This window comes from Nuphar pumila, chromosome 2 (genome assembly GCF_984573655.1).
Source record: "Nuphar pumila chromosome 2, dmNupPumi1.hap1.1, whole genome shotgun sequence".
NCBI lineage: Eukaryota > Viridiplantae > Streptophyta > Magnoliopsida > Nymphaeales > Nymphaeaceae > Nuphar > Nuphar pumila.
This window is the reverse complement of record NC_143250.1, coordinates 52,495,936-52,521,599: the sequence shown is the minus strand read 5'-3', so window position 1 is coordinate 52,521,599 and position 25,664 is coordinate 52,495,936. Positions and strand designations below refer to the sequence as shown.

Below are 25,664 nucleotides of genomic sequence, written 5' to 3'. Positions count from 1 at the left end.
TTTCATATTGTGAGGGGAAATTCTCCATAGACAACCATTAAAAAAACACACAGATGAGATAATACAATTGAGTCCATGTATTTATGAACTTCGATTGGGCCACTTAGGATCACTGGAACATGCCTGATTGATCTACTGAGATGAGAATCAGCACATCTCAAGCTGATCTTGGCAAGAGCTGTTCAAAGTCATGAATCTGGACATCATGTGCCAGTAGATACCAAGTTTCATTGTTCTACTATTAAGTCATCATGTTCTAGTAGGTACCAAGCTTCATTATTCTACTATTTGTTTTATATCTACTGGCTCAATCTCTCTGCAGATGAACCAAGTTAACTGAGCTGTCATGAACAACTTTTAGATGTTGATCTGAACCAAGTCCCAGCTCAGATTGCCCATTCAAATGACTAAGGCTTTCAAGCTCTGATATCCAACAAGAAACATTCAAATCCATACTGAGTTTAGTATTAAAAAGAAAAAAAAAAACTTAAATAGTTTTAGATGTCAAGTAGGGAAAAACTCTTGGCTAGGGCCAAGGTTCACACAATCTTCTGGCGAGGTCCGAGCCTCATGTAAAATGCTTAGAATGTGCCTAGAGGGCGGAAACCATGACGATTCGCAGCATCCCATACTTTCTTCATATCCAGCATCTTCTCGCCACCCTCGTGCGTGTCCCACCCTTCCAGTGCATGCACAATTCCGGCGACACGCCATGCACTCATCACCCTTCTTGGCAGCCAATTCTACACCACATACGCAGACATGCATACATTAGACATAGCGATCTCGTATGTAATAAACATTTATTTATACTTGTTTATTCAAAGGTAAATCATAATGTATCCAGGTTTCAAGTAGCCATTAAAAATAGTTTCATATCCATATGGCCCAAGATTCGTTGTTGTGATAAATATCCAATAAAAATATCTGGAATTTGGTGATAGACTCCAATACCATAAGGATGGGCAGGTATACATTCATATAGACAAGCGTCGTCATTGTCTTATATGAAACATCGAATCTAAAATTGGCATCAGAATCACCATCCTTCCCTTCTGCAAAATTAAGATATTCCTGTTCTTGTTTGGTGCTGTGGCCATATTCTTGAAGGTTAATGATCTTAAGTGTGGGATTTGCTATTCTCTAAGGGTATGTTTGATGCGCCGATCCCAGCAGGATTCGGACGGAAATCTCGCTGGGAACAGAGATTCCAACAAACGTTGGATGCGGCGGACGCATTCTGGGCATCCGCCGCGTCCAAAAAAGCATGTAACTTTCGTAACACCCCTCCCCTGTAACAAAAAGAACTGGACGCGGGGAACGGAGGGGGGGGGGAGTGTTATGGAAAAAAAAGTCGGGGGGAAGGGGTCCCCTCGACTCTCTCTCTCTCTCTCTCTCTCTCTCTCTCTCTCTCTCTCTCTCTCTCTCTGTGCAAGCCGGGCGAGGCCACCGGCGACCAACGAGGCCACGGACGACCGAGCACGGTTCTCTCTCTCTATCTCTCTCCCTCTTTTATTCTTTCTTCACCCTTTTCTTCTTCGTTATTCTTCATTTTTCTTCCCCTTCGTTTTTCTCTCTCTGTTTCTCCCCCTTCTTTTTCTTCTTCTTCTTCTTTTTCTTCTTCTTCTTCTTGATTTTCATTATTTAGGGTTTTCATTGATTAGGTTAGTTCCGATTAAAATCCGCTTATGGTCTCACTCCTTTTTTAATTAGGTTAGATTTGATTAGGGTCCCCCCCTTTTTTATTTTCTTTGATCTTCTTCTTCTTCTTGATTAAAATCTTTATTAGGGTAGTCTTCTTCTCCTTTTTTATTTTTTATTTTCTTTTGATTTATTTTCTTTGATCTTTTTCTTCTTATCCTTGATTAAAATCTTGACTAGGGTATTCTTATTCTTCACCTCTTTGATATTTTTTATTTTCTTTGATTTTCTTTAAACATTTTTTTAGTGTGATGACTTGTCCATGATGTCCTTAACAAAGGTTGGACTTTGGAACACAGATTGGGGAGGGGGGGGGGGGGGGGATTGGACTTAGAACAGTTGTTGGGGAAAGAACAAAACGGTGTTCTGTTTGCTCGGTAATTTCATGGACAAGCCATCAAACATACCCTAAAATCCACCAACGTTCAAGTGCATTTTTCAACACTTCTTACTTAAAATACAAGCAGCCAGTTGAAAACATAAGGGAATGTCTTGACTAATGCCCTCAAATTATATGACAACGAAATATATTGTATAAGGTCTCACCTTGTAGAAGCATTCATAAGACAACTAGGTGTTATATAATATATATACAGCTGGATGCTCCACATAACTGTTTTTAATTCCACTAAAGAGAAAAATTTGTTTCAAACTCAAGGAGAAAATGAGTTTTGGAACTACAGGACTCACCTCACACGAGTGCACATTCTCGAACCCTTTAGGGATGGCCATGGCTGGAGTGGTGTGATAAGTGCAGTCCGGGCGCACAGCCATCGGTGGGAACTGTGAGAATGGAACAAAAATTGTCCCTTTTGGTGCCTTCCTTTGCTCTTTGGTGCTCAACCCTTCTCCCACTAGCCACACCTAAAATTGAATGAGAGTAAAGTGAATAAACTTGTGGCATGTAAATTGAATAAACTTATACTAGCACATGAAGAGGCAGAGTACCTTGCAGTCATAGTAGTTAACAAGTTCAAGATGGCTATGGAGATCAACTGGGATCTTCGATTTGAGTCCCTGAAGCTCATCGTTTGTGACTGTGAGAACCTGGGGAGCATCCAGGAAAAGTGCACATGTTAAAAGGAAATATCAATGAATGATACGCCATTTATTTTTGTTTACTCCAATACAAACCCCATAAAATGATTTTCTTACATTGAAAAAATCACTAATTTTTTGCATCTACATGTACGACTGATATCAGGAATGGGATCACCAAAAAGAAAGATTTTGTGACATGCTAGAGCATATTTTGGATGCAGAAATTCAGGTCAAATTAAAAAATCTCTTTGATTTGTGGTTCCTGCTGGTAATAGAGAACTTATTGGGAATATATAGGTCATCTGTTGGCCTATTTTGGTACTGAACCACCATAGCATATGCTATGGTGGTACTCTCTTCATTTACGTAGATCTATTCTCCGTCTCCTGAAGCAAATGCTGACATCTGGATCATGTTTAACATGATCTATTTACTGCGTTCAGATGTTCAAGTTGACTCCAACTTTATGTTTGGGGCCATCTTTAAATCATCCTTGTATTCATGAATTCTAAGCTGTCCATTTATATCTTTGAGATTCAAATCTTTTTGGTATTTTGATTTGATTGAACCCACTGACAGATATAAACTGTGTTAAAACACATGTATGGTTAGATCCAACATTTGATATGACTGTACGGATGTTGGTCAAGCCTGGTTAGTGGTTATAATTACATAGATAATTAAGAAGCATTCGATAAGGATGTGATCACCTTGGTCCCACGCTGGCATAAAGCACGGACAACAGCATTACCGGTTTTAGTGAGCCTGCCACACACCAGAACCTGCCTTGCCCCTTGAGGGATGTTATTCATCACCACTGCTGCAGCTAAAGAGCAACCATCCACCACCTTCACCTTCACGTTCTCAACGCCCTCCAAATAAGTCTTCCCATTTCCATTCAGCTCCTCGCTCTAGTCCCACGCACAAATTAAAAGCTGTCAATTCTCCTATAATAATGCTTGCACCAATCACGTGTGGTGGTGCAGCTAAAAAGTATCACAAAGTTTACCTGGTTGTGAAGGCCCAGAGTTATAACTTTCACGCCTCTTGCATCTGCTTCTTGGATGGCTTTCTTTATCATGTTGTTGATTGTCCCCTTTTGCCAATGAAGGTGGTACTGTACATAAATGCAACAATAAATAAATATTAAAAAAAAAATACAATAATAAGTGACCGTAAGTACGGCAGACAGAGCCAGCACTGTAAATATAAATAAAAAAAACAGAAAAACTTTACCACATTAATTAGTTTGTCAAAGACATTATGCCCAACAATGATATTTAACCAAGTTTTAGGCTTATAGGCTTGTCAAGTAAGGCCCCGAATGCAACTCATTTTTTTTTTTTTTTTGCAAATCAAACATTACACCCAGCTTCAGCCTTGCAGCAAAGGGTGAAAATCAGTAGGTTTTAAACCAGTAACATCCGGCTTAATTGGTCATGTTCACAAGTTGTCCCTAGTCAGTTAATTGCAAGTCAAAGTTGGTAAATCAAAATTCAGATCTAGATGCATAGGTGATAGAATTGACCTGATTAATTTCTACCTCCATCGATTCAATTTAAGACGCCAGCAATAAAGCATGCAATGCTATTTATGAAGGAAAACTGCAAGGATCACTTGATCTCATTTTAAAGTTAGAAGGTACGTGTACTTTGGTTGAGTTCACGTTTAAGATGGGCGTTGTGTGATAGCATGTGATTTGAAAGATTGACATCAATACAATTTTTGCAGTGAAGAGGAGGCAGCATCTTCAGTTAAAGAACTCCAGTAATGCACACACTTCTGTTAGGTGCAATTAAAAAAAAGGACTTCAATGTCAATGTCGAAGGGTGTTTCACAGATTTTTTACACTATATATTCACAAAGATTAATATTCACATGCATCCTCGTGTCAGCAAGGACACACCACTAAAATGACGCACCTATGTGACATAGACTAAGCTTATGGAGCTTGTTGAGTGAGGCCTCCAATTCGAGTTGGAATTATTAGAACCATGTCTAGGTCTAGGTGCACGGTTGGTGGAGTCAAATGCCACTCTATCGATTCCATTACAACTCCAGTAACTGTGCCACAGTTTACATAAGCTAGCCTAGCTTCATTCATGTTCTGGGTAATGTTTGCTATCCTCGTGGGTAAGGAACCCCTCAGTGAAAAAATATAATATTTTATTTTTTCATTTTATGCACGTCTGACCCTTCTACATATTAAATCCAGTAGTGACCTTTGGATCATGCTTTTCTGGCGTATATGTCAGATTTTACTAGTTAAAAAATCAACTTTATACAATGTACCGAATTTCAAACCTTTAAAAAAACATATTTTTATGTCAAAAAATTATGATCCAGGGGTTGACTCCTACTATTATGATCATGCTGAATACATACATAAGGTCAAATTTGGTCAAATCATTTTTAATTTTCCTATAAGTTTCAACTAAGGAGTTCGTTACCCACGAAGGCAGGCAATGCTAATTGTAGTGGTTGAAGTCGCCCTCAAAAGATATATTTCAATACATCCCATAATATCCTTCTTCAGCTGTAAAAGGGGACAAAATTAGGGGTGTCAATGGGTCGAGTTTGGTTCGGTTCAGACTTAGGTGAAACTAGACTTGGACCTGATTTTCGGGTATGGTATCAGGTCCACTATAAGAGAAACCATACCCAGACATGATAAAAACTACATGAACCAGACCCGTTCAATTAATATTTTTTATCATTTTTACATTGAAAAATCGCGGGTCTTAATCAGAACTCAGATTGGGCCCGTGTCTGGTATAAAATTTCACAAACTATACCTGGATCCATGTATTAATCGAACCTTCAAGTCTAGACCGGTGCCTTCTTATTTATCACCATACCCAGACCCTATAGGGTTTGGTCCAGGTTGGGTCCGGGTAAACCAGACCCATTGACACCCCTAGACAAAATATCAAGTAGCCAGGGTGTCCTGTCATGGTATTAACAAAAAATCAGGAAATAATAGGTGGCTTGGTTTCAGTCACAATCAGTTTCTACTTTTTTTTGAGCCCCAATTGGTAGTTTGGAAAAGGGATTATTCTTTTTGCCTTTTTTTTTTGTGCGTGTCTTTGTTCTTTCATCTTACATGATGTGGGGACAGGAAGTTATTAGTTGGGGGTGTGACAATCATAGGTTACCAAACTCAAAATGAATGGGCCTACCCAACTCACTACACCATGCATGCACTTAATTAGAAGGGTACTGGCTCTTACATGAAAGCTGAAGCGTGGGATCGCCCATGTTTGGATCTTGAGCTTGTCAAGTCTGATCTTCTCCACAGTGAAGGTAGCCCCGAACATCCATGTCAGCAGTGCCATGACAGCAGTGAAGGGCCACATAAGCCAGAAGTACCACTTGGTGCAATACGGTTCAGCTGCCAAGTAGGCGAAGCCCAGTCGAATTTGCCAAATGGAGTGGATGGTAGTTGGATGCATCAGATGGACGACATCTGTCATCTCTTCCCTTCCTTGAATCAACGTCTCGTATAGGGAATCCGTGGTCTTGTCGACAGTACCATACATGTAATCGTATATGGGCATGAACAGAGAGAAATTGATGTGAACTTGAGAGTGATGGAGGGAGTGAAACCTGTTAATTAGATAAAATAACACAAAAAGCCAATGTTAGCGATCAAGGTTTTGGTTGTCAAACCTGAGTTGGGCTCACCTACCACATGGGTAGGGTCTTATATCATGTATTGAGATATACTTTGATTTAGAATCCAGATCTGTTTGAGCAGTCAATTCAAAATTAAACAAAGCTAATCGACATACCGAGTCAACCAAGAAGGTAAGCTCGGTCTCAGTCAGTTAAGAGTAGACCAGGTAATCTGTTTCCTAGTCAATTATTGAACCTTGATTTGGTGATTCACTCACTCAAAAGGTAATAAGAGACCACCTATCAAATTAACACAGCCATGGGTTTGAATCTGAGACCGACTTTGTACTTGCCTGACCCCAGGAATTGGCCTGGCTTTCTAAGATCAGGGAAGGAGAGTTTGTTGGTATGTTCTTGAGTTGCAATACTCGTTAGTAAATCAGGAGTCATCTTAGCTCGAGCTTAGGAATTTACCAGGCCCAAATAAAGACTGTGACTCACAAATCATAGACTGAAAATGACCAATAATCAGTATCTTTTAGTGTTTCCAAACAAGAATATATATATTTTGAAGCAATCAAATTAATGTCTCCAAGCCTTTACAAACTCAACTAGGTTTAGTGGCTCTAAGTACAAATGGGTTCCAGTCTCCCCTAACTCTTACACTTTGGTCATACCACTCATGTGATCTCATTGTTGCAACCTGTTTTGATTAAATCTGACCCTAAAGATGGATTTAGCATGGTTGATTTGATATGAACCGACCCTTGGATTGCGTTTTTCAACAAAAAAAAAATGAATTTTTAAATCATAACATTTTGGTATTTTTACTGCATTGATTTTTAAAGTGTGGTAAATCTTGTAAACAGGTTGGATTCTGGTAATCGGTTTGATCAAATCTGACCCTATAGATGGATTTAACATGGTTGATTTGATAGGAACTGACCCTTGGATTGCATTTTTACGACATTAATTTTTGTGGAAAATCTTGTAAACAGGGTGGATTCTGAGATCTAAATACCAATCTTTACTAAAAGAATGACAGGTTGGATTCCCACCCAAATTCCAATCTTTCCTAAACAGAACTGCGTAGATCAAATCTACAGGGTCAGATTTGATAAAAAAAAAAACAGGCAACAATGAGATCCCAGAGGCCAGGCAAAGTTATTCAAGCTAACCCTAACATGACTGCAGGCAGAATGAAATATATATATATATATATATATATATATATATATATATATATATATATATATATATATATATATATATATATATATATATATATATATATATATATATATATATATATATATATATATATATATATATATATATAATGCTTTTATTTCATATGCCTAGGCCTCCAATAAAACATGGCACATGCTGAGGGCCTGCAATAAAAATATAAATAGAGAAATATGGGCGTCTAATGAAATATGCCTAGGGCCTCAACTTCTCTTAAACCACCCGTGAATACAAGCCTACATCAAACTCTCATAAAGTTAATGACCCAGTCAGCCACTTGGCTGGGCTAGGGGCCACTACCAAGCCTAGTCAACTCCCTTTATTTGAGACCAAGTTTTGGCCCAGGGTTGCAATCAACACACACACACACACAGGAGTACTTACGTGGGAGTATACATGAGGTACTTAAGGGGAGGGAAAATGGTAAACAGCCATTTGGGGATGAACTCAAAGTTGCAGTGGCCCAAGTTGTTCATGAGATCAATAAAAGTAAAGTAACCACATGAGGTGATGAGGGAACCGGTTCCAGTGATCCAAGGGGCCACAAATGCTGGAGCGAAGATTGCCAGGTACAGTAAGTGCTCCGCGAACGGATGAACGACAGCTGTCAAAGCAAAAATATGTTATCACCATGATGGATTAAAAAACATTTAGCCATCCTGCCTGTAGAAGATTTATGGGTTAAGGGTCCAAAGATCTTACTAAACTATCCCATAAGTCATACCTTCCACTGGATCTTTATTCCTTAACCATAATATGCACTTGAAAACCACAAAGTTACTAAGCTAACATGTCATGTTAACGATAAAGATTGAACATGGAAAGAAAAACATATACAGGGAAATTCTAGCCCTTTCATCACCAAGTTGCACAATTTTATACCATAAATAGCAATGATCCCAGATAATATTCATTAGTCTTTTTTTCTGTTAAGTTTTTTTTCTTTGCACAAATATTTAACACACATCATCAAGTAATACTGAAAGTAAGATGTGTGTGAGGGCATATGCTTGTGAATGTATACAGAGGCGGAGCTGGGGGGGGGGGGGGGGCAGGACTGGGCTTCCTGCCTCCCGAAACAGTTTTTTTTTTTTAAAAGCCCAGTCCTAGCCCAGCCCTGATTCCATATGAAATAGTTTTTTATCCATTTTTTTAGCCCAATCCAGTCCTAGCCCAGCCCTGACTGCAGAAAATAGTTTGATTTGTCCATATGATTTTTTTTTTATTAATAATTGTAGCCATTTTTATTTTATCTCAAAAAAAAAAAATCGGGGACGCTGCCCCCGAACCCCCGACTATCACACCAAATTTTCTTTTTTTTGCTACACCCCTGTTTGCACTCACCCCCCCCTCACATCAATCCTAGCTACGCCACTGCATGTATATATATATATATATATATATATATATATATATATATATATATATATATATATATTGCTACCTTGTGGGTAAGGAACCTCCTAGAAAACTATGATCCAAAGGTAAAATCTTACTATTTTGATCATGTTGAATACATCCATGAAGTCAGATTTGGTCAAAACAACTTGGGTTTTTTTACAAGGTGGGTAGCAATTCTTATATATATATATATATATATATATATATATATATATATATATATATATATATATATATATATATAGTGTGTGTGTGTGTGTGGTTGCAGCTACCTCTTCAACTACGCTGGCCGGCCAACAGGGCGTGATGGACTGCCACAAAAAAATGCAAAAAGGAGACAAAAACACGTTATTTGTGCATTTTGCCCCTGTATGGCGGTTTTTGACCGCCACTAGAGGTCCAAGGCTTTAGTGGTAAAAACTGTCACTAAAGGTCCCAGCGAAATGGGACCTTTAGTGACAGTTTTTTTACCACCTCTTAAGACCCCAATTTTCGCTGGAACCTTAACTGTGATAAAAAAACCATCCTGTGCTAAAAGTGGTTTTTTAGCAAAACCCTGAGATGGATGGCCAGCGCAATTGGGTGCGCAGGTCTCTCTCTCTCTCTCTCTCTCTCTCTCTCTCTCTCTCTCTCTCTCTATATATATATATATATATATATATATATATATATATATATATATATATATATATATATATATATATATATATGAAAAGCAATGCACGTATCGGATTCCAGCCCCACCGACACATCAAAATATCAAATGTCTATTTTGATGCTGAAAGCGTGCCAATCTAGGCGATAAACTATGAATGATAGATGAAACAATCCTCACATAAAAAGGAAACCCATGACTGCATGTGGATCCATTTTGGAGGATTTCAGGACAGTGAAACAACATGAGCACTACTAAGCAAAATGTTGTGCTTGGTTTGTTTCTGTCTCACCTAGCACTGGCTTAGCAAGAAACTACTCGAGCTGGTACAAAACAGAGAGAGAGAGAGAGAGAGAGAGAGAGAGAGAGAGAGAGAGAGAGAGAGGAAAACTTACAAGTGATGGGCTCCGTAACGAAGGAGGAATGGTGATGGGAATGGTAGCGGGTAAAGAGGAAATGATGATGAAGGGCTCTGTGAGCCCAGTAATACACAAACTCCACCGGCCCCACATGCACCAGAGCGGCAATAAGAGCCCCTTTCCCGTTCCAAAGAGGAAGGTGTGAGGCCCCTGGAATCACTAACTGCGCTGCGTAAAGGAAGATGACGTGCATGATGGCTTGGTCATCCCTGCAGTTCACCACCATCACCATGTCAATCACAACCACCACCCACACTCTGTCGACCTCCCCCTGATCCCCCAATCAGCAGCACGGCTCACATCAAGCTGGCCTGATCGAACCAATCTCGGTTCAGCCAACCTATTTGGTTGGTCGAATTCTGGTTCGAACCTATTTGACAAACTTTGCCCTGAATTCCAAAGTTGCTCTTAGTCCCTGATGGGCTCGACCAACTTGGTCATATTCAGAATACTATGGCTACCAGGATGTGTTATTAGAGTTCATTAGCCATAGTTCTTGCTTGGGACTGGAAGAAGGATTCACAGTTGACAGCTTTGAGCAATAATCAGAATTTATCAAACATAAGCACATACATTTTTTTTTTTTTTGAGAGAGAGAGAGAGTCTGACCAGCGCCTCTCCCTGTCCACCTGTTGGAACTCGATGCCCCTGCTCTGAATTCGGTGCTTGCTTCTTGCATTCTGAAACCGTGACCAACTTATCCATGCTTGATCATGGACAAGCCTGCTCACGAGCAGATAAAACGGGTACAAGAGCGTGTAGTCCCTGTCATTGGCTTCAATGATGTAGAGAGTGTGGATGGCATGCCCAATGAATGGCAACAGCACGGTATACTGGCAAAAAACCAAAGAAAAGAGAAAACAGAAGGACGTCAGCGAAGAAATAGGACCTTAGAAAGTAGACACCTGTGATGGTTCTTAATCTATCATATAGAGCGTTACCTTGTAAGAACCAAGTTTCTCCCATGGCCAATCTGTAAGAGGACCTGGGTTTGAAGCCATCCCTCCAACTCCAACTTCTCCCTCACTTTTTCACGTGGTGATGCAAATCTTCTGCCCGTATTTATAAAGGCCCCTTGGAAAATGTACTCGTAGGTTCATACGGTTTATGAATGCCCCAAGTCACCCCCCATACGAGCGTTATCTCTGTCTCGCTCGTACCAACCCAGCTGTCTTCTTTGGTCAGGTCCTATGGCATATGATAGGTCTATGTCATACGCCAGTGCCGATATGCATATGCCACGTGGCATTCAATGAAAAATTTAATAAGAAAACCTTCTAACTGGATGGACACGTGGCACGATCTGGACTTTGATATCAATGGCCAGTGGATCCGTGTCCATGGGGGTCCCCCACAACTTGTGGTACATCGCTGCCCTATATTTCTACAGTACCGTCACCCTTATTGGGGTGCTAGGTAGGGAAGGAGATCATGTGCTCGGGACCATCAACTCGAGCACAATCTGATCTCACAGAAGACACTCTCCACAGATTGGTTGTTCAAGTGGTAAAAGGGTGATAGTCTAGAGTACCTGATCTCTGTTGGGTAGCCAAGGATTTCTGAAGTTTTCTCACATTAAGGATGTGAACCATAAATGGTAGGGTTGGTTGGAGCTATTTGCGTGGAAGAAACAACTAAAGCAGGCAAGTGGAAATTATAGAGGCCATGAAGTGCATGACAGAAGCCTGCGCCCAGTAATTAAAACGGGTCAGTGACTTGTGGCAAACCTAGTAAAAATTATTGATCCATTTTAATGTCTGCATCAGAAAGGTTGAAGGACTTCATGGTAGAGTTCATTTCCTCATCTCACAAACTTAGAGGCAAATGGTGCGATTAGCTCATAATGCACCACTTTCACTAGAAAGTATCATTGAGAGTGAGTTGCCAGAAGGGAAAGCGGGAGTGGAAAGCAGAAACAGGGGAACTTTTAAAATTTTAAGAAGCGAAAAGCGCCGGATGACTTATAAGTGAAACATGAATTGTCTCAGAAGCAACCTAGGAAACAACCTAGAAAGCGAACCAGAAGCCAACCTAGGAAACAAAAAAAATAAGAAAAATAAAAAAATACAAAAAAATTGAAATAAATATGAAGAAGCAAGGGGTAAACGAGCTTTTCATAAAATGAAAAGCACACTTCCATTAAATGGAAAACACACTTCCCAAATTTTTTTTTTTGCTTTTCAACACATTTTGAAAGCACCACGTTTTGCGCTTTCCAAATGAGCTTCGGGCCGGAAATGAGCTTTCGGTAAACCTGGACACACTGTGGAGGTATGCACATTGTGTTTAGAATAGGTAGCTAGGGGACCTATCCTTGCATAGCATTCCAATAACTGATCCATGTCTAAAAAAAAAATCGTTTTAGGTCTCATCTTCTTTAGCAACTGTCATGTGAAGCTAATTTCGTCGTTACCATTTAATTCATTTGATAATTTACTTAAAGAATGCGTCTGCTTTTGGAATACCAAAGTAAAAAAAAGATGATAGAAAGTTCCCCAAAGTAATAATTCTCTATATATAATATTATTCCAACTTGGTACATCCGAATCTCTTCTGCCTACCATTTACGTATGACAATTGAAATTTCGTTATCAACAAAATTAATATCCCCTACTTGCACACAAAAAGGTAAAAAAATATTATATATATATATATATATATATATATATAAAAACATCATGAACTTTTTAAACTATATGAATATGAGAATAAAAAGAGAGACTCAATAATGGAAGGGACATTATGGCCGAGTCTCCTAGCGAAAGTCTAGTCATGGTCATTGCTGCCCCGGAAGATGATCCGGGCTAAGAGATCATTCTGCTTTTTTTTTTTGTACACATTTGTCCCTTCCTAATTAACTTGTTTCCTCATGTGCTTGCATAATTTTTAGGTGGGATTCTTCTATTCGTGAGAGAAAAGAAAGTCTCTCATCTTTGGCATTTTTGCCAACGACCACCAGAACCTGTCCCTTATGTTGGTCGAGTCCAAGCTTTAATAAAATTTAGGTCCTTCCTACTCTAGCAAGAACTTAATGTATTGCATAAAATAAAAAACAAGAAGAAAAATCTTTGTACTTTGTCCCCGACTCCCACGAAAGGTCAAAACAACATCATCTACAGCCTTACGACACGCTTGTTTCAAGAGAAATTATTGGCATTTTATATGAAAATGGTTATTTTTTTCACGTGAAAGAAAATTGGGAGAGTGGTGTCTATGAATAGAAAAAAATTCAAAGTAATAATCGCGCAATTTTTTTTTTCTTACCACTTTCATGGTATCTATGCCTCAGCAAGCAAATGTCATGACAGGGCACATGCTAGGTTTGATCAAGATGGACGTTGTGTCTCATTTTCATCCTCAAAGTTTTTTTTTTTGAGTTTTACTGGGAGAAACCACCCCAGGCGCAAAGACCTAGCCACACTGGCCCAACCTGCCATACTACGGTCTCTTTCCACATTGGCGTAAAACTCCGAGGGCTTACCCCAGGGAGTCGCCAAGCTTCAGCTTATGCAGGGGATGATGCCCATGGGATTTGAACCTAGACTTCCGGTCAAACAGTCTAGGCCCCATCCCACTACGCCAAACCCCTTGGGTCTAACCATAATGGTGCATAACCAAGCCATCCAATTTAACAGCTAAATGGTATCTGTCGAATGTCGGATCTACATTAGCCGATCAAGTTGATGGCACTGACTAGAGTTTACTATTGGAAATACCAGTGTCACAAAGCCCGTTACCGGCAAAGTGAGAAATCTTATGATATTTTGAAAACTTGGGTTTTCCTGAAAAAAGTATAAAGTATAAATATATAAGCATTACAAAAGTGTTCTACTGCGTTAATATAATATCACATCTGTTGGCATTATATGGACCTTTGAATATCATGTGAAAATCATAATATTTTCAAAATATTGGCAATACTTGCGACAGAGAATAATACGATGTACTCTAGTGTTTCCAAAATTAATGATGTGCTTTCTTTGAATTTTAAATATTAATGGTAGGAGGTGCGAAACACCACAGTTGGGAGGTCGCTATCAAAGGCAGGCAAAGTCCAATTCATTTAATACTCCAATTCAGAGAGAGAGAGAGAGTTTGTTTTGTTTGTGTGAATCTAGCCACCAAATGCTAGTTCTAACCATACAAATATATATCTAAGATGATTTATTTACTATGTCAGTAGATTTAATCATATCCAATATAAAACAAGATCTAAACTAAAAGATGATGAAAAATGGACAGCTGGTAATTCATGCAGAGATGGTTTAAAAATAGCCCAAATGATCATGTTTGAGCCAATTTTAATGCACGACAATAGTAAATAAAACATATTAAACATTTATTCAAAGGTTACATTTTTTTATGAGATTAGATTTATGTAAATCAAAAGCATACCACCATAGGTAATGGTGGTCCGATTACCATAATAAAAAGCACCCACTATATAGAATAGGGATAATCATATCCCCTTTTAGTTAAGTCATATTCAGGGCCATCCAAAAACCCTAATCGCTTTGCCTTATAGAAAACATGTAGTTGATAAGATATTTGCCATATATACATGTATTTTTTAAAAGATAAAAAAAAGTAACAAACTGATATTGCAAATGTGCTTACAGTATCAAAGAGTTGAAACAAGGAATATCTTATTGCTTGTGTTTTCTTAAGTGAATTTAACCTTACAAATATAATCTACATGGTCTGTTCGGTGATTTAAAAATCTTGTGTGTACAGTTCTTTTTTGGCGATTTTAAAAATCAACAGCCATAAATATACTAAACTTTCATGACTTAAAAAATGTTTTTTTGTTGAAAAAAACATGATCCAAAGGACGATCTGTCACTAATAAATTAACTATGTTGAACACATCTTCAGACTTCAGGGTCAGATTGAGTCAAAACAACTTGCATCTGTGTGTTCCAACTGGTTGATACTTCATGCAAATCCACAACAAAGACCTTTTATAAAGGAACTACATGGTTCAAACTCTTAAGGAGAGGTTGTTTTCAGCAAATCTGACACTATGAATGTGTTCAGCATGGTCAAAAAAGTCACAATCCACCTTTAGACCATATTTTTCAACATAAAAATATCATTTTCAAGTATTTTACAGCCTTACGACACGCTTGTTTCAAGAGAAATTATTGGCATTTTATATGAAAATGGTTATTTTTTTCACGTGAAAGAAAATTGGGAGAGTGGTGTCTATGAATAGAAAAAAATTCAAAGTAATAATCGTTCATTGATTTTTTTTTCTTTCTTACCACTTTCATGGTATCTATGCCTCTCAAAAAAAAAGGCATCTATGCCTCAACAAGCAAATGTCATACTACGGAGAAACCACCCCAGGCGCAAAGACCTAGCGACACTGGCTCAACCTGCCATACTACGGTACGTCTCTTTCCACATTGGCGTAAAACTCCAAGGGCTTACCCCTCGACCCCAGGGAGTCCCCAAGCTTCAGCTTACGCAGGGGATGATGCCCATGGGATTTGAGCCTAGACTCCCGGTCAAACATACTAGGCCCCCCATCCCACTACGCCAAACCCCTTGGGTCTAACCATAATGGTGCATAACCAAGCCATCCAATTTAATAGCTAAATGGTATCTGTAGAATGTCAGATCTACATTAGCTGATCAAATTGATGGTACTGGCTAGAGTTTACTATTGGAAATACCAGTGTCACAAAGCCCGTTACCGGCAAAGTGATAAATCTTATGATATTTTGAAAACTCGGGTTTTCCTGAAAAAAATATAAAGTATAAATATATATAAGAAAATATATAAGCATTACAAAAGTGTTCTACCTCGTTAATATAGTATCACATCTGTTGGCATTATATGGACCTTTGAATATCATGTGAAAATCATAATATTTTCAAAATATTGGCAATACGATGTACTCTAGTGTTTCCAAAATTAATGATGTGCTTTCTTTGAATTTTAAATATTAATGGTAGGAGGTGCGAAACACCACAGTTGGGAGGCACCACAAGAATTCTATGAATTAGCGATGGACACTATCCGACGCGAATCCATCGCAAATCCGTTGCTGAACTGTTTAGCGATGGATAACGTCCGTCACAATTTTTTGGTCGCTAATTAGCGACAAAACTTATCTGTCGCTACTTCACGGATTAACGAATATCATGATCTGTCGCTAATCCTGCGTTAAATAAGCACCAGTTTTGTTTTGCGACAGATACATATCAGTCACTATTCCATCGCTAACATTTAACGACAAATATGTATCTGTCTCTAATATTCGTCGTCAATTTAGCGACAGATACATATCAATCACTATTCCATTGCTAACATTTAACGACAAATATGTATCTGTCTCTAATATTCGTCGTCAATTTAGCGACAGATTATATTTCATTGCAAAACATTGGCTGATTCAGTTTTTGAGACAGATAAATATCCTTTCCTAATCCATCGGTAAATTGGCGATGGATATTAGCGATGGATATTATTCATAACTAATCCGTCACAAAATTTAAAATAAAAAAAGTATTTAAATGTAATAAATAAATAAAAAATTCTCGTTATATAATTTATATAACCTTTATATAAAAAATAAAGTACACATAAAAAATACATATACAAAGCAGGTGTAACAAATTTAACAAAAGATATAAGTGAAACAAATTTAACAACCCAGTATAATCCTCGACAAGTTTTAATTAGTTACAACTGTACATATACAAAGAGTTTCATTTGAAACAACAAGTACGTGAAATAAATTCAACACATGAAGCTAATCATCGCCAAGATTCAGAGCATCATCCTCTTTATTGTCTGGATCTGCCCCTCCATCCATGCCTCCATCATCTCCTCTATGCTGATCATCTCCAACATCCTACAAGAGAACCAAAATGTTAGTATTGATAAATAAAATATAATGAAATAAATTATATACAATGCACCTAATCTAAAGCAATCAAAGTAACATGGTTGAATGACACATAGACTAGCAATAAAGTGAAGGACATTAACATAATTCAGAGGTTGTCAAAAAACTTTTATAGTGATTCAATCATGCATATATGTGTTATAAGACAGTAAAAAAACTTCATAATGATGAAATCATGCTTATATGTGTTCTAAGGTTGTCAAAAAACTTTCATAATGATTCAATCATGCATATATGTGTTATAAGGCAGTAAAAAAAAATTTATAGTGATGAAATCATGCACATATATATGTTATAAGGTTGCCAAAAACTTTCATAGTGATTCAATCATGCATATATGTGTTCTATGGTTGTCAAAAAACTTTCATAGTGATTCAATAATGCATATATGCGTTATAAGTCAGTCAAAAAATTTCATAGTGATGAAATCATGCATATATATGTGTTCTAAGGTTGTCAAAAAATTTTCATAGTGATTCAATCATGCATATATGTGTTCTAAGGTTGCCAAAAACTTTCATAGTGATTCAATCATGCATATATGTGTTCTAAGGTTGCCAAAAACTTTCATAGTGATTCAATCATGCATATATGTGTTCTATGGTTGTCAAAAAACTTTTATAGTGATTCAATAATGCATATATGTGTTATAAGGCAGTCAAAAAAATTCATAGTGATGAAATCATGCATATATATGTGTTCTAAGGTTGTCAAAATTTTTTTATAGTGATTCAATCATGCATATATGTGTTCTAAGGTTGTCAAAAAACTTTCATAGTAATTCAATCATGCACATATGTGTTATAAGGCAGTCAAAAAACTTTCATAGTGATGAAATCATGCATATATGTGTTCTAAGGTTGTCAAAAGACTTTCATAGTGATTCAATCATGCATATATGTGTTCTAATGTTGTCAAAAAACTTTCATAGTGATTCAAGCATGCATATATGTGTTATAAGGCAGTAAAAAACTTTTATAGTGATGAAATCATGCTTATATGTGTTCTAAGGTTGTAAAAACAAATTCATAGTGATTCAATCATGCATATATATGTTATAAGGCAGTCAAAATTTTTTAGTGATGAAATCATGCATATATATGTGTTCTAAGGTTGTCAAAAAACTTTCATAATGATTCAATCATGCATATATGTGTTCTAAGGTTGTCGATAAACTTTCATAGTGATTCAATAATGCATATATGTGTTATAAGACAGTCAAAAAATTTCATAGTAATGAAATCATGCATATATGTGTTCTAAGGTTGTCAAAAGACTTTCATAGTGATTTAATCATGTATATATGTGTTCTAAGGTTGTCAAAAGACTTTTATAGTGATTCAATCATGCATATATGTGTTATAAGACAGTCAAAAAGCTTTCATAGTGATGAAATCATGATTATATGTGTTCTAAGGTTGTCAAAAAACTTTCATAGTGATTCAATCATGCATATATGTGTTCTAAGGCAGTCAAAAAACTTTCATAGTGATGAAATCATGCTTATATGTGTTATAAGGTTGTCAAAAAACTTTCATAGTGATTCAATCATGCATATATGTGTTATAAGACAGTAAAAAAATATTCATAGTGATGAAATCATGCTTATATGTGTTCTAAGGTTGTCAAAAACATTTCACAGTGATGAAATCATGCTTATATGTGTTATAAGGCAGTCAAAAAACTTTTATAGTGATGCGATCATGCTCATATGTGTTCTAAGGTTGACAAAAAACTTTCATAGTGATTCAATCATGCATATATGTATTCAATCATGAATACACGTATTGAAATCTAACAACATAAAACTAATGACATTTAACTTTATACCTGACGAGCACCAGAGCTCATGTTGAATGCAGACAAAGTTCTCCTGTCCCGAAAAAAGTTGCACAACTCATTATAGACAAGGTTGAGAATGACTTCATGTAAAAAGTCATGCATTGTGTCCTGAAGAAGCTGGTGAACACCATCCCAAGAAATAACAGGGTCAATTGGCTGCTGAGAGTTGATGCTGGCGGGAGAACTCTGAGAGCCCTGGCTGGAGAAGGCAACAACTAGTGTGGTATTCATATTACTCCCAAACCCGAACACACGACCTTTTTTGGGTTCATCAGTTGTAATCACCCATGCTGCAGGTAGGGATGGTAGTGGACCGGGGGAAAGCAGGGCCCCGCCCCGTTTGGACCGGGGGTGGAGGGCATGAAATGGGGATAAAGGTTAAAATTCATCCCCGTGCATGGATGGAGGCGGGGATGGAATGACACTTTTCCCCGCCCCGCCCGCCCCATTAATGATATTACTAAAAAACCTTAAATAAAAAAATAAAATTCATCACAAAAAATCAAAATGCAAGATCGCATGCTTTGTTATGGGGTTTAACTTTCGATTGCCTTTTGTTGCTAGATTTCTCCCCCAATAACCCTTAAACGATTGTGTCCCGATGATCGTTCATGGTTTTGGCGTCCGATCATGATTCTGAGGATCCGATTCTTATGGTGTTTCGTGGTTCAGATTCTTCATCGTCTGTGGAATTAGGGTTTTAGTCGTTCGGTGGAAAGGAAAGTTAAGGTTCTGGCCATGTCAGCGATGGTTGCTTTAAGGTTTTTGGTGTCTTGAAGAATCATGATTCGGGTTTCTTTCTGGGCGTTTGGTATCGTCGGTGATCATCGATGGGCGGAATTTTATGAGTCTTGTGGAATTAGGGTTCCTTGTTGTTGGTGGTGAAAATTTAGGGTTTTCTGGTTGGAACTCGAAGGGAGAACGCATGGTGGAAAAGAGGGTTTAGGTGTTTCGAGCTATTTGAATTAGGATTTTGTTTCTAATTGAGATATAGAGCATGTGATCGGTGGCAGGTTTCAGCTCGGCCCGAAGATTGGAAGCAGATCTTTTGGTGAGCTTTATCTGGGTATGGCTTCCATCCCTGTTCTTTAAGTACGCTTCTTTTGTATTTCGTTCTCTATTATTGGAGTTGTTAATTTCAATTTTCTTTCTAATTCTGTTTCAAATTCTGATTTTTTCTATTTGTTTAAAAGCGCATTTTTTTCTCTGGGATGAAAATGCTTTTTTAGATTATAATTTTTTTGCAAAGATTTTAGATTGTTGATCATTCAAAAGCCTAATATTTTTGGGATTTGTGCGATTGAATTTGTTACAGGCCTTAATACTCAAACAGGAGAAGAAGTGGCTATTAAACTGGTACGTCTTTATTCATTTTTCATTTTTTTGTTCATGTGTGCTGGTCGTAAAGTTATATGAGAGATGCCTTATTGCTTGTGCTAATTACCTTGAGGTTTTGGATAGGGCGGGGATGTGGCGGTGGTGAGGCGGGAGTGGGGACAAGGATGGGGATTCATATATTAAGACGGGGCAGGGGTGGAGGTCCAAAGTCTCCCCCACCACGGGGATGGACCGGGGATGAAGGTTAAATTTTTGAGACGGGGCGGGGGTAGAGACCTTGTCCCCCGCCCCACCCCGATCCACTGCCATCTCTAGCTACAGGATCAAAAGGTGGATGCTGAGTGGAGTCATCGCCATATCGCTCTACCATCTGTTGCTCGTATGACTTCTATAAAGTAATGATTATAGTATGAATTAATAATTAAGAATTACAATGTTTATGATAATATAATTCATGGTAACTTGTATATTACAATGTTTATTAAAATAATAAATACATGTCATTGTCGCTCTCGCCTTCTCTGATACAAACTCTCCCGTGCTCTTACATTTATGTATTTCAATAAACACATTCTTGTAAGGCATAATGTCTCCTTTTTCGACTTCCTGCAAAGTTAAATGATAAAAAAATCAATTAGAATGTATGCAGAAATACTTATAAATTTGATAATTTATATTGATGAGTTACCATTTTCTTTTGGTGGCTCCCGAAAGTCCTAGAACCACTTGTGTGTAGATGGGCATCAGACATCTTCGCTCCGTTTTGTGCAGCCTTTGCTGAGCGGTTTTGAAATTCATGGCTCACCCACTTATCGCACATTGCATCCCAATAATCTGACCTGATAGTAGAAGGGCCATGGCCCTTCTACTGCAGTGGATCATTTATCCCACCAGCTGCTTTTATTGCTGCAGTCTTTATATTGTGAAGCATGTCGACAAATCGACTGACAATCACCTTCTGTCACACTACACTCGCGTCCTGCTCCTCCTTCGCAGTCGCGAAGTGATTCAAAGCCTACAAATAATTTCAAAAAGTTAGTACACATGATCATAACAAAAAATTAAATATGAAATACATTAGCTATGATAAATGATTATATACTATGAATGATGACCATAATCTGTCCAACACCTCCTTCGAGTACTCTTTCTATTGAGCGACTGATCCTAAAAGATGCTGAACTAGTGACTTCCTAATTTCTTGAATCACTTTTTGTAGCTCGAATCTCGTGCTGCATATGAATTGATATACATTAACAATCGACTATCACTGTATACTATTTATAAGATAAGTATTGGACAAGTGACAATGAAATACTTAAGGTCGACTATCGATATATACTATTTAAATGAGTCATCGTGTGTCAGACTGAGAAGACCCAACATCCGGCATTGTCTCGTGATGTGTATGAGTGGCTGATGTACGTGGGTCATGTGCAGATAAAATATCTAGAAATAGAACAATGAGTTAAAAATTCACACAATGCATATTTAAACTAATCAAGTATATAATTATTTAAATGATATACTTATCGAAGCATTGCGTGAAGACGAAGGCTGAGACTGACTATCACTGAGCTGGGATCCTATAAAAATGATTACCAAGTAATAATTTTTACATCAACTTATAAGCTAAAATATAATGAATGCCTATATTTAAATATAACACAAAGACATCTACCTAATGTTGTCCCACGACCTTCACTTGGTCCTCGACCATTGGGTGCTTGATCAGTGTGACCTCCACGAACCATATTCTAACAAATAAAAATGTTATTTGGATCAGTTACATAACTCTTGATCTTAGCATGGACATGACATATACATAAAATGTAAATATTTAAAGGTCCTACATGAATCAGTTTTATAACTATGCATGAATTGTGCATGTACATGATAAGTATGCATGGAATGTAACATGATATGCAAGATTTAATGTTAAAATAGATAGTGCATATAAGAAAGTGATGTGATATGTATTACAAGATGTATTTCACTAGCTCGAGTATGCTTTCTCATCACTTATTTGACTTTCATATTCTTCTTCTTCCTCCTCCTCCTCTTCGTCATCTTCTTCATTGGGCGGCCATCCACTTGGTATATCATTTGAATCACATTCTTTCATACGTGTGTCATCGAATAATGAAGATGTGACATTTAGACAATGTGTGAAATCATGACTATAAGAGAAGTCATACATATCATCTGATTGATAGTAATCACCCTGTTCAACAATCTTGCCTTCCTGTAATTGATCATACTCGGGGTATAGTTTAGACTTCACTTTGCAAACCACCCACCATTCATTTCTATCTAACTTCCTTATATTCGAATATGAAGTATAGTAAACTTGTTGAGCTTGCAATGCTAATATGAATTGTTCATATGTTCCAAACCTTGATTTATGATTCACCTCCACAACGCCTAAGGCTTTGTCGACTCTTATTGCTTTGAGATCAAACCAATGACACTTGAATAAAGTTATTGTATTATTTATGCATAAGTAAGTCAACTCCATTATTTCTTCAATAACACTATAGTAGTCAAGTTCACTTTCACCATAACTGCTACCCTTGATACACACACCACTATTCATCATTGACTTGTTTACACCATAGTCTTTTGTATGGAATCGATAACCATTTACGATGTACCCATTGTAACATTGCACAACTTTGGTCGGATAATTTTGTAAATCACGTAATCCTTGGTCATTAACATCACCATGGCAGACCTACAAGCATGAACAATGACTGTAATCACGACCAATTAAGTAACATATTATTGTTTACACAGAAAGAATGCATGTCATCGTCCTTACCAACTCTTTAAACAATGCCTCAAACTTATTTTCATATTTTTTCTGTACTTCTGAATCAGTGAGATATGAAAGTTCTCTTCGCAACTCCAGATCAAATCATCTGCACTTAACAAATAATTATATTACTGAACCATGTACGTACATAGATAACTTAGTATAACATATTATGTATACTTACTTGATGTAGGGGTCAATCTCTGATCAATTAAAAATGATATAGATTTGTGTTGCGTCTTGCTCTCGATCTTCCAAGAGTCTTAACCGACAACTGCCAAAGGCATGCCCAAGTGTTTTAAATATCCATAGTTTGTCAACCACACTAACTTGTTCTCCATCATCATTACAAGGTGGGCAAGTGTAACATATTGAAATGTGACGTTCAAAATACATAAATGAGAAATTTGAAATCTCTTCTAAAGTATACGCCTCATAAATTGAATCCTCCACTATTGCTTTATTTTGAACCTTTTTTTTTTAGCTCAAACATGCATCTGTCAACAATATACAGCTCGTAATACAATAACTTCCCAATAACATTAGAGAGAAAAATATATAAAAAAAACCTTTCAAATGGGTACATCCACTGATATTGCACAAGACCATCAACCCTAAGTTCATATGCCAAGTGTATGATCACATGTTCCATAACATCGAAAAATGCTAGCAAAAATATCTTCTCTAGCTGACAAATAGTAGTGACGATAGAATCCTCGAGATTCTTTACCTCAGTTACTATAGCTTCCGATGCACACAATGTTCTAAAAAATTGGCTCAACTCGAATAATACCCCCATATAGATTTGTCTAATATATCATGGAATGCTAGGGGAATCAACCGTTGCATAATGAGATGATAATCATGGCTCTTCAACCCATATAATTATCCTTCATCTATCTTTATAGCCCGAGTAATGTTAAAGACGTATCCATTTGGAAATCTCAATTGTCTCAACTACTCACATACCTGCTTTACTTGATCTGGTCCAAACACGTACCTTGCCTTTGGTTTTAGTACTTTGCCATTATACTCTTAGAGTTCCAATCCTAGTCTTTTACATATTACTTTTAAATCCATACGAGCTTTCAGATTATCCTTCATTTTTTCTTTGACATTCATTACCGTATTGAACACATTATCAAACACATTTTTCACATCCAAATTATGTCGTATAAATAAGGTCGACCAATATGGTAGTTCTCAAAATATAGATTTCTTTATCCAATTATGATCCTTCCCAAAATCAAGGAAGGGTGTCACACTATGGTCATCTGTCAGTCCATATGGAAAGTATCACAATCGTCTTAAAATTTCTTTGCTAGACAACTGTGTAGGCGAGCCATCTATTTCAGTTGTGTCTGCTCAGAACGCATTCTTTTATCATCAGAACAGATGATCGCTTAGTAGAAATCGATGGTGACAATCAAACCAACACAACTTCCTTCCATGTGTCAATCTAAAAGATTTTGTATCCTCCATGCAGTACAGACATTTCAATCTCCCATGTGTGCTCCAACCAGATAACATACCATATGTAGGAAAATCACTAATTGTCCATAGAACAACGACCTTCATATTGAAGTTTTATTTTTTGTGGGCATTGTACGTGAAAACACCATCATTCCACAGTATTTTCAGTTCATCAATCAATGGCCTTAAATATATATCAAGATTTTGCCCCAGAGACGTCGAACCAGGGATCAATAGAGACAAGAAAAGATTTTGACGCTTTATACACAAGCTTAGAAGAAGGTTGTATGGGGTGACAAATATCGGTCTATGCGAGTATGAGGTTGATCTACCCCCAATTGGATTAAATCCATCTGTACATAAACCGAGCCTAACATTTCTCACTTTCATTGCGAAGGTCTGATGAGTACGATCAAAGTGTTTCCAAGCTTCCGAGTCAATAGGATGCGTGATCTTGTCTTCATCATGTCGAACTTATTTGCATGTCATCTCATGTGTTTAGCTGTCCTCGAAGACATATACAATCATTGTAATCTAGGGGTGAGAGGGAAGTAGCGGAGTAACTTGTATGGCGCTTCTTTTGACATCGTGCTAGCATTACCCCTTGTCTTTGGCTTGAACCGAGGATGCCCACATGACGGACATGATCTGCTATTTTCTTGATCTTTGAAATACAATATGCAGTGATTTGGACAAGCATCTATCTTTTGATACCACATACCTAAAGCATTGACCATAACCTTCGTACGGTAGAAATTTTATGGCAATTTCTCATCTTTAGGCAACATACTCTTCACAATAGAGCACAAACGATTAAAACATGATTGACTCAAATTATACTCTGACTTCAAGTTTAGTAGTTGAAGATCTGCAGACAAGATAGTGTGACTTTTGTAACTATTCCACAGTGGCTCATCAACATCTCTAAGTAAGTCATAAAATCTACTAGCTACATCGTTTATTGTTTCTTCCTCTATCCCAGTTGGTACATCACTAGGACCCATAGCAGAACCCAGTTCTAGTCCTGCGATATCAAATATCAAATCCACATATAGATTATCGTGCACCACATACACCCGTGCACCAAAATTGTTCTAAAATTCTTCACCATGAAGCATCAAATTCTGATAATCACTCACAAAACCCTTCCTGTATAGGTGATGTCTAACGCCATGAGATTCTACAAATCGATTGTTCTT

At 37.4% G+C, this 25,664-nt stretch overlaps 1 protein-coding gene across 1 annotated transcript; it reads right to left on the bottom strand.

The window, feature by feature from the left end:
• Positions 1 to 442: 442 nt before the first annotated feature.
• Positions 443 to 11,111, bottom strand: LOC149845465 (very-long-chain aldehyde decarbonylase GL1-5-like). Its single transcript, XM_089995764.1, has 10 exons — positions 11,022 to 11,111; positions 10,690 to 10,913; positions 10,057 to 10,289; positions 7,990 to 8,209; positions 5,973 to 6,348; positions 3,752 to 3,859; positions 3,453 to 3,653; positions 2,650 to 2,748; positions 2,392 to 2,565; positions 443 to 743 (listed from the first exon to the last, which is right to left on the bottom strand). The coding sequence occupies exons 1-10, from the start codon at positions 11,079 to 11,081 to the stop codon at positions 582 to 584; spliced, it is 1,857 nt and encodes a 618-aa protein (XP_089851890.1). The 5' UTR covers positions 11,082 to 11,111; the 3' UTR covers positions 443 to 581.
• Positions 11,112 to 25,664: the final 14,553 nt, after the last annotated feature.

Coding starts and splice junctions, on each gene's coding strand:
- LOC149845465 (XM_089995764.1), bottom strand. CDS start 11,081: ATGGCTTCAAACCCAGGTCCTCTTACAGATTGGCCATGGGAGAAACTT. Junction 10,914..11,021: donor AGAAACTTGGTTCTTACAAG/GTAACGCTCTAT, acceptor GTTTTTTGCCAG/TATACCGTGCTGTTGCCATT. Junction 744..2,391: donor AGAATGTGCACTCGTGTGAG/GTGAGTCCTGTA, acceptor TATGTGGTGTAG/AATTGGCTGCCAAGAAGGGT.